Source organism: Numenius arquata, chromosome 10 (genome assembly GCF_964106895.1).
Source record: "Numenius arquata chromosome 10, bNumArq3.hap1.1, whole genome shotgun sequence".
NCBI classification, from domain to species: domain Eukaryota; kingdom Metazoa; phylum Chordata; class Aves; order Charadriiformes; family Scolopacidae; genus Numenius; species Numenius arquata.
In genome coordinates this window covers 43,518,826-43,528,310 of record NC_133585.1, presented here as the reverse complement: position 1 = coordinate 43,528,310, position 9,485 = coordinate 43,518,826, and the positions used below count along the sequence as shown (strand labels likewise).

Genomic DNA, 9,485 nt, shown 5'->3' with positions numbered 1-9,485 from the left:
CATGTGCTTACGCATATATTCAGAATTACATAGGTTGCTCTTTTATATTTTCCCTCTCAGTTTCCCTACTCAATTGCGAAGAAGCATCCTTTAAGACTATTAACCTTTCCCAACCAGTAAGATCTATCATACCATAGGTGTTTAGATTATAGTTTAGGTACATCTATTAGATTACTTGACTTTTTGAAACAAAAAACCAGAAAGAAGTTGATGCTTTACCTATTATTTTTTGCAATAATGACAAACAGCCTCTTCTGTAGCTGCTTCAAGTAAATGCTTAAGTCAAAGTGGAACTTTCCCATTAAGATCCCAGTGTGCCACCTGCTTCCCCCAAAACAGAGCCTCCAAGAACAGGCCTCACAGACGCCCTACTCTAGTTTAGTCTATTATAGAATCATTGAACGGTCAGAGTTGGAAGGGACCTTAAAGATGATCTTGGTCCATCCCCCTGCCATGGGCAGGGACATCTCCCACTAGACAAAGCTGATCAAAGCTCCATCCAGCCTGGCCTTGAACACTTCCAGGGACGGGGCATCTACAACTTCTCTGGGCAACCTGTTCCAGTGTCTCACCACCCTCACAGTAAAGAGCTTCTTCCTAATATCTAACCTGAATCTCCCCTCTTTCAGTTTAAAACCATTCTCCCTCATCCTATTGTCACACTCCCTGACCAGGAGCCCCTCCCCATCTCTCCTGTAGGCTCTCTTCAGGTACTGGAAGGGGCTCTACGGTCTCCCCAGAGCCTTCTCTTCTCCAAGCTGAACAACCCCAACTCTCTCAGCCTTTCTTCATAGGAGAGGTGCTCCATCTCACTGATCATCTTTGCGGCGCTTCTCTGGACCCGCTCCAACAGGTCTATCTCCTTCCTGCGCTGAGGGCTCTAGAGCTGGACACAGTTCTCCAGGTGAGATCTCACCCAAAACAGAGTAGGGGGCAGAATCACCACCCTCGACCTGCTTCTGGCCATACTGCTTTTGATGTGGCCCAGGATGCAGATGGCTTTGTAGCCTGCAACTGCACATCTCTAGGTCACATGCAACTTTACACCTACCCATACCCCAAGTCCTTCTCCTCAGCACTCCCCTCAATCCATTCTCCACCCACCCCGAGCCACCAGTAGCTTCCCTAGCACCCCCATAAGGCATACACTTCCTCGGCTCAGACCCTACCCCAGCACCAGTTCCCCAGAGCGGGATCCCCTCAGCGACCCCCTAGCCACGCGCCTTCCAGCCCCAACCGCCCACCTAAAACGACGCCCCCTCCCGCGCGCATGCGCGTCACCGCCCACCCGCCCGGCTATTTCCGGTCGCCGCCAGGTGTTTCCGGGTTGTGCGGCGGGTCCCGTCAGCGGCGGTGGGGCGAGTGCCGCGGGCCGTTCTGGAGGGTGGAGGTGCTGGTCCCGGTCTTCGTCCTCCTTCTGGTTCCGTCCTAGTGCGGCGTGTGACTACTGCCGGCTCTCCTGGGGGTGAGCAGGGCTGGGCCGGGCAGGGCTGTGTTCGTCGGCGGGGGTGAGGCTGGGCTCCGCTGGCTATGGGTGGGGGGAGACCGTAAGGCCTGGGGCTGCCCCCCGGGGGGAGCGAGGAGGAGGGAGGGGGCGGCAGTAGGTGTCTTCCTCTAATAATGTAAATTCATTGTCTCAGACATCACCGTGTTGTCAGAGTAAAATCGTTAAAGCTCTGTGAGGCCGCCTTAAGGAGGCGGGATCTGGTGGCCTGTTTTTCTGTTCCCTTGGAGGAGGTGGTAGCTTTTTCGGTAGCTGTGGAATAGTGTTTACGCTGTGAAGGTGAGTTGGACTTGTCAGGGCTCTCCTCTCCGGGGAGAGGAGCCAGCACAATCAGCAAAAAGCAGTGTCTGTTTCCTTCCTTGTTTAGTGGGTCAAACAGATGTGACCCTGTTAAGCACTACTGTAACATCATTCCTATTTCTTCTAAAACTGGCCTCCTTTTGGGTCAGCTAAGAGCCAGGCGGTGGCTTGGCACTTAGTTGGCCTTAGGCTTCTGACAGCGATGTTGTTTTCTGGCTAATGCCAAGCACGCTCGGACCTGGCAAGAGAAAATTAATACATTGCAAACTGGCCAAAGAGTCCCAGTCTTTCTGATAATGACTAGACTCTGTTAAATGAAACTCATTTTTCCGTGAGTTTCACTTAATGCAAGAGATGTGCATGTCCTTCTAACAGCCAAGCTTGTTTTGTAAATATTCATTTTAATAGCTGACATAATTGTACTCAAAATCAGAGCCTATAAAAAATGTCTTTTTATAGGTCTTTTTAAAGTTATGTTGAAAAGAAAAATGTGACATCGTGGGTATTTTTTTCTGTGAATTGTAAAGACTTCAGTTATCTCTAATGCTTTAACACTTTTTTTTTTTTGCAGATTAATATGCTTACTGAAGCATTGTAATGGAACTAGAATGGGAGTGAAAGGAGTTTTAATTGTTTATTTCCAATTATGTATTTTGAATATGAAAGTATGGGGTTATTTTGGGCCTTGTTCTTGAAATTTTAGGCATTCAGCTGGTGATAAGAAACATAAGTTAATTCCAGTGGTTTTTTACCTATTTGTTTGCTTTTATTTCAAACAGAGTATTTCCTCTTTTCTAACAGTAACAATTTAAAAAGTTCAAAAGGGCTTGTTCCCATTTTAGCTTTTTCCTACAAGTTACTTTAAATTAGTTGGTGAATTTAAATAAATATTTTGTCTGTAATCTATCACTTGGATTCTGTAGTTTTTCTTTTTGTTGTCCAATAGTCCAGCCTGAACTAGGACTGCAAGAGTATTACTGTATGTGCAAGTAAAATATCCTTTATTTAGCACTATAGGTCATCAGTATAAAAGGCTTTTTTTTATCTCTTCTGTAATCTAAGAGTTTTGCAACTATTCAAATGGTGCTTATTTTTAAAACTTTGACATTTTCTCCAGGTTTAAGTTTCTATTTTATCACACAAGCTCCTCACGGCCATAATGAGGCTAGTAATTCTTGAAGATTATGATCAGGCAAGTGAATGGGCAGCAAAATACATCTGTAATCGTATTATCCAATTCAAACCAAGTCAAGGAAGATACTTCACGCTTGGTCTACCAACAGGCAAGTTTTATTCAAAGCCTATGGAAATGACTAGACTTAGAACTATGTTTGTGTCATTGCTAACAGATACAGTATTTAAAAGAACACAAATATATTTTTGGTAATACTCTAACATATTTCTTTTTAAATATGAATTTGATTTGTGTAAAAATTGTGATAAAAGTTTGAGAAGCTGAGAAATACTAAGTAAGAAATAACATCTATTTTATGTTGGAAAGTAGCAAAATTTGACTATGAAGCTTTAATACACTGAAAATGTGTGGATACGCAGAACAATAGAAAAACTTTATTTAACAGGGAGTACACCTTTGGGATGCTACAAAAAGCTGATAGAATATCACAAGAATGGAGATCTCTCTTTCAAATATGTAAAGACTTTCAACATGGATGAATATGTAGGTAAGATGTGCTAATTATTTGAGAACACGCTATACTGATAACTTTCTTCCGTTATTAAAACTGTCAGTCTAGATGTTTTTACTTTTAAGTGAGACTTTTGTACATGGGGTCATCTTAAGCATTTTTCTATATTCTTTATCCACAAAAAAAAGCAAATAATAAACTAGTCTGGTTGGATTCTGAGCTAAATTCAGTGCTTGTAAATTACTTTACTTCTGTTGAAAGTAACATAGTATTGTGACTGCATTTCTTTTCAAAACTTTACACTCTTTGTGATAAGAGATGTATGCAAAGGGAATGTAAACTGATTACCCTGCGCACGCCAAAACGGAAATCTTTCTTCTTGACATAATTTCAAATACTGCCTTATCTGACTGACTTAGGTTTGTCTTGCATGCCCTACATTGATTACACATAAACTGTTTGGTTAAATCTTGTAATATGTTAATCTCACTCTAAATGATTTCAGGGCTTCCCAGAAATCACCCAGAGAGCTATCATTCCTATATGTGGAATAACTTCTTTAAACATATTGACATAGATCCAAATAATGCTCATATCCTTGATGGGAATGCTCCAGACTTACAGGCGGAATGTGATGCGTTTGAAAAGAAAATTGAAGAAGCAGGGGGGATTGATCTGTTTGTTGGAGGTAGGAGGAAATGCTCTATGGTTAGTTATGTTTCAAACAAATACACCAACACTTTAATCACTGTTTTCATAACTTGGCTAAACCCACTTTTTTTAATTATGGTGTAAGAAAGTTCTGTGACTAACAAAGAATCGGTATGAATACCAAAACAGAATGGTTGGTGTCCAAGTTTCTAATAACTTAATTTCAATTAAGTTTTGAATGCTTTTTATTGAAAATGGGGAACGAAAAGGAAAGAATGAGTCCTAGAACTTCTTTTATTCATTTACAATGTTTGAGGATATTTGTTGACTCACAGGTCTGGAATGATTTACTTTTTTTAACTTTGAAAAGGCATTGGTCCAGATGGCCACATTGCATTCAATGAACCCGGATCGAGTTTGTCTTCAAGAACAAGATTAAAGACTTTAGCAATGGACACCATTTTGGCAAATGCTAAATACTTTGATGGAGACTTATCTAAAGTACCAACTATGGCGCTAACAGTTGGTGTGGGTACAGTGATGGATGCTAGAGAAGTAAGAACTCATTTAGTTCTAGTTGCATGTGTCTGTTTTCAAGACTATTTGGTATGGATACCGGTATTGAAAATAAAGAGACCTTTGTTTTGCAGGTGATGATTCTTATAACAGGCGCACATAAGGCTTTTGCGCTGTACAAAGCAATTGAAGAAGGAGTCAACCATATGTGGACAGTTTCTGCTTTCCAGCAACACCCTCGTACTATCTTTGTGTGTGATGAAGATGCAACTTTAGAATTAAGAGTTAAAACTGTGAAGTACTTTAAAGGTGAGCACTGAATCAGAGGTTATGTATATTTAAATAAAAAAACTAAACTACATTAAGTCTGAGCCTTCCAGCATTTTACAGTAGCTAATGTATAATGTTATATAGTCAAAATACTAAATGTTAACTTATTTCTTGTGAATGGAGAAGTGCTAGGAGGCGTAACTTGTGTTCCTTACATTTCTGACAAATCTACTTTGGAAAAATATTTCCTTTGCTTCCAATTTGAAGTGATAGTTTAGTAATCTTCAACTGTATGTAAAACAGGAGCAGTTTGCTGTTCCAGAATATTGATCTTAAATATACTGGAAACTTTTTTTTAAGAAAATTCGATACATGTATTAATCCTGAAATGTTTTCATGCTGCTTTTGCTATGTGCTGTCATGTGCTGTCTAGTAAACTTAAAATGTGTGATACAGACTTTGAAGCCACCTGAGGACATTTTTCATACAGTGCAATTAGCATAACAATATATACTGACCTTTAATACATTGCAGACTTTTACGGTGCTTTTGGTATTTGTAATAAGTATACTGAGTCAAGCTTAAAGTGGGAATTTTTGATAGTTATTGAGAGTCCCTAGATGTGAATTCGGTTTCACCGAGACTGTAGAAGCTGAGAAAAGTAGTTTTCTCCTAACTATATTAGCACAGCAAATGCAATTGTGTAAATTGCTTATCTTTCTCACTAGCATGGATACTTGTAGTAGTTGAGGCAGCAGAGATCAAGACTGTAATTTATGAAATTTTTTTAAAGCATTATACCACCAGTCTCCATATATGTATTAGATTGCAATTCTGGCATTAATGTGATTTTTATCCTTATACCATTTGTGGCCAATTTGTTAACTTTGGATTTTTTCAGTATGCTGTTCTTTGCTATGTATTGTGTATCACACTGCTAGATAGTACTTTGTTGTTTTCAAAGCCAAACTTTAACTGCTTGGATAAACTTTAAACATTTTCCTGTATTTCACAAAAACAAAATCTTTGCTTGGAAAAGATAAAAACCTAATGTAGAATTACTAGGTACGAATGACACTGAACGTTGCTTTAAAAAAATCAAGGGCTACAGTATATGAGTGTGTGCTATTGTGTCACACTGTATTTAATTACCCTGTAATACAGAGCAATAGAATTCATAACAAGATTGTTTATCTTAAACTTGCTTAATTTTACCTATTCTCAAATCAGTGAGATTTTTCCCCTTTTAAGATGAAGGAGAAATCAATGTGGGTCAAACTTTGGAATTTTTTCTGAATCTTGATCTTCAGATTAGACTTCTTAGGAAGCTGGGTAGTTCTTAATGACTGCTAATTATGGCAGGTTTACTGTCATTTTTTTTCACCGTTTAAAATATTTCAAGGTACTATGTGAAACTTCAAATCTTTTTGATAATCAGGTACCGCCACACTGGCAGGTAACTAGAATAACTCTTACTCCCTTTCAGTTTTTTCTAACTTTCTGAAAACCTATTAGAGGCTAAAATTACCAAGTGGACTTAAATGTTCTCATTGGGAAAGGGAAAGGTAACTTTCCTGCAGAATGAAACAGAAAATGACTTTTGAACTTACTAATTAGTCTGGAGATAAGTTAATTCAGGATAGTTTTCCTGTACTTGCGCATGCTTTTCTTAAAACTGTATGCAGAAATCTGTTCATTCAAAGCATACTTGAATATACAGTGAAACTTTCCTTTGAAATAATGTTTTCTTGGTATCTATCAAGGAAGGACTCTGCATATCTTTTAAAAAAGCTTTTGTTTCTAACTACTTCTCCTGAAACAACTTCAGAGGATTTAAATATCCTTCATTAAATATAGCAGAGGCAATACTTTGTAAGCATTTTTCAGGCCTCTAGGAAGTGCGTAACTATCTCTTTTTCATTTCCCTTTTTTAGAAGAGAAAAACACTGGTAGGAAGTTCAAAACATGGTTCTGGTTTGAGTAGTGTGTGCAGCTGTTACTCTTTCAGTACAAATGGCTTTTGTGTCAAATGTATATTTAATATATTCTCACTTACTGTTAAAACTCCTGAAAAATATTACTGGCTTGATCTTTCCCATGTACATCAACCCAACAGCTATCCTTCATGAAATCTCAGAAACACTTCTCTTTCGTTATGTTGCCTTCTAAGGTTGGCAGAATGTGTCACTAAGCGGAGAAAGAAATAGTAATGTCTGCATTTTATATTAAATAGTCACACACTGAATAGAAGTAGATGCTGCATAAAACACCTTTTGTTGTGGTCACCTACAGTAATGACCTCAGATTGTACAGTTACTGAAATTCCATGTTGCTGTAGCGACACTGAGTTTGCCACCAGATTCATGATGTAGCAAAGGTATCTGAGTATTCTTTGCCATAGATAATCACTAAGATGTGCACTACTGTCAGACTTCAGAGAATTTTTCTTAAAAACTATTAAAGAAGTTGCATATTACTTAAATTTGTAATTTTAGAAGTTAATCTTTAGTTTGGTGCTAAAATGGACTTTTACTTTGCAGATACTGATCAGTTACTGTTTGTTATTAGTCCTTATGGTGAAATGAGGTTAAAATCATACCAGTGACTGAATGTCATACATACCTAGATGTAGGTAACATTTTCACTTGTAACAAAATAAAGAAATTGCTCTTTTCACCACTTTTCACAATTGGGGGGGAAAAAAAGTACTCCCCTAATCACAGCTATGTATGACTTGTATATGACCAGAAAAAGTCCAGCTAGAATAGAAAGTAGTTGAACTGCTGAAGTGTCTGAATCTGCTTTAACAGTTTGGATGCATTTAGTTTGGTTTTGCCTGTCTAGGACCACAAGTGCACTATTAGTTACAAAGGCAGTAATACCACAATGCTAGAGCATTGCAATTCAAGCTGTAAACGTATCATCTGCTTTTCACGATGATTTGTGGTATGAGGGAATTTTATGTTGCTGTTACATGCAGTTTTTAATAGAAAGGAAAGATGGGTTGATCTCACGCCTTCACTTCATTTGGAAGGACTCCAGATCTACTCTTTGACAGGTTTGTTCTCGGAGAGCTGTCTTGTCCATGCTCACTTCATACTGAAGATGTCAATAGTATTCAAGTGATACAGGAATATATGTGCTGTATTTAACTTCTGATTTTAAAGTACTTTGAATAGCTGTTGTTATTCTATTCGGTGAACTATTTAAAATGTATACTTGGAAGCAAACTTCAACTAAAAATGTGGATAGACAGACGTGTTGAAATTTCAAGTATAACTAATGTAAAGCTGGCATTGTTGCTTTCCCCCCAAGGTTTAATGCATGTGCACAATAAGCTTGTGGACCCACTGTACAGTATGAAAGAAAACTGAAAGAAGACTTGAAGAGGAACTCCATGTGGGTCAACAGCAACAGTTTTAGGTAGCAGATGAGTTCACTGCTATGCAATATGCTGAAAACTGTTTAAAATGGGGAATCCTAGGTACTGTATTTTTTTAAAGGTCCAATATCTGTACATTCACATTCCATCTGTTTGTGTTGTGCATTTTTGCTTTAACATTTAGAGCGTAACTAAATGGAACAGAACAAACCTGTGGGAGACTGCATGTTACATAGCGGGGAAATGCAAGGCACTTATTCTGGCACAGCAATGTAATGCATCTGCCTTGTGTTAGAGAAAATGGTATTTTATTTCCAGGAACTTGTAATTTTTGGCTTGATTAGTGTAACTACATTTTGCATTTGTGTGTCTAGGCAGAATGAATGGTTTTGGCCTCTGCCAAAACTATGGACTTGTAATAGTTGTACAATTTCTACTCTGAAATGTTCTGTTTACATATATCTAATGTACACTGAGCTTTTGCACTTGGTTGCCTTAAATTTCTCTTAAACAGTTTTTGGGCATCTCAAGTCCTGCTGTACAATTCAGGCAAAATAAAATACAAAAACAGTGCCTAAAAATGCACCAAATTCTTGAAAGTTGTAACTTACTCCACAGATAAAAAAATATTAAACTTCTGCCATAGCACTTTTTCCTCTCACGTATTGCAAATTACTTTAGGATTTTTGTATTTTTGGTATTCGAGCTTTATACATAAGGAAAAATCTAAATGTTCTTTCTGGAGGTACTTGTTTAATTGTACCATTGATGTTACTATTAAATGCCTGAAAAAGGTTAATTTAGAGGAATATAATGTCTGCAAACTTAAAACATGATCATTTAAAGTCAAATGTTAATCACTTTGCAATAGTTACCTCTCATTGTATCACTGAGCTGTTACAAGGAATGTTATTTCCTATTTTGAATATAAGTAAAACTCAAATATAAATCTGTAATTTCAAACCTGTTTTGTTTCTAATATAAGTATTTCCAGGGGAGGTTAGGCATTTTGTGCCTTTTCTGTGAGGAAGTTAATTTATTGATTTAGACTTTCAGGGCTGGGGAGAGAAGTATGTCCTTGTACCTGCTGTATAAGGATTTAGGGTTTTCTCCTTGGAGAAGAGGAAGTTGAGGGGGAACCTTATCACAGTATTCCAGTATTTAAAGGGTGACTACAAAGAGGATGGGACATGGAACAAGCAAGTTGCACTGGGAA

The 9,485-nt window shown here is 38.0% G+C and overlaps 1 protein-coding gene across 3 annotated transcripts; it reads left to right on the top strand.

Moving 5' to 3' along the window:
- The first annotated feature begins 1,324 nt into the window (after positions 1–1,324).
- On the top strand, positions 1,325–9,229 carry GNPDA2 (glucosamine-6-phosphate deaminase 2). Of its 3 annotated transcripts, XM_074154386.1 has the most exons (7): positions 1,325–1,465; positions 2,922–3,087; positions 3,385–3,486; positions 3,956–4,138; positions 4,472–4,656; positions 4,752–4,926; positions 8,203–9,229. In XM_074154386.1, the coding sequence occupies exons 2-7, from the start codon at positions 2,964–2,966 to the stop codon at positions 8,259–8,261; spliced, it is 828 nt and encodes a 275-aa protein (XP_074010487.1). In that variant the 5' UTR covers positions 1,325–1,465; positions 2,922–2,963; the 3' UTR covers positions 8,262–9,229. The 3 variants fall into 3 exon arrangements, with proteins under 3 accessions (XP_074010487.1, XP_074010486.1, XP_074010488.1); XM_074154385.1 differs by lacking the exon at positions 1,325–1,465 and having other exon boundaries at positions 2,964–3,091; positions 3,389–3,486; positions 8,203–9,222; XM_074154387.1 differs by lacking the exons at positions 1,325–1,465; positions 3,385–3,486 and having other exon boundaries at positions 2,964–3,087; positions 8,203–9,222.
- The last annotated feature ends 256 nt before the right edge of the window (positions 9,230–9,485 follow it).

Excerpts from the sequence above, each read along its gene's own strand:
- GNPDA2 (XM_074154386.1), top strand. The coding sequence starts at position 2,964 with ATGAGGCTAGTAATTCTTGAAGATTATGATCAGGCAAGTGAATGGGCA. Across the intron at positions 3,487-3,955 it reads CAACATGGATGAATATGTAG|GGCTTCCCAGAAATCACCCA; the intron begins GTAAGATGTGCT and ends AAATGATTTCAG. Across the intron at positions 4,139-4,471 it reads GATTGATCTGTTTGTTGGAG|GCATTGGTCCAGATGGCCAC; the intron begins GTAGGAGGAAAT and ends AACTTTGAAAAG.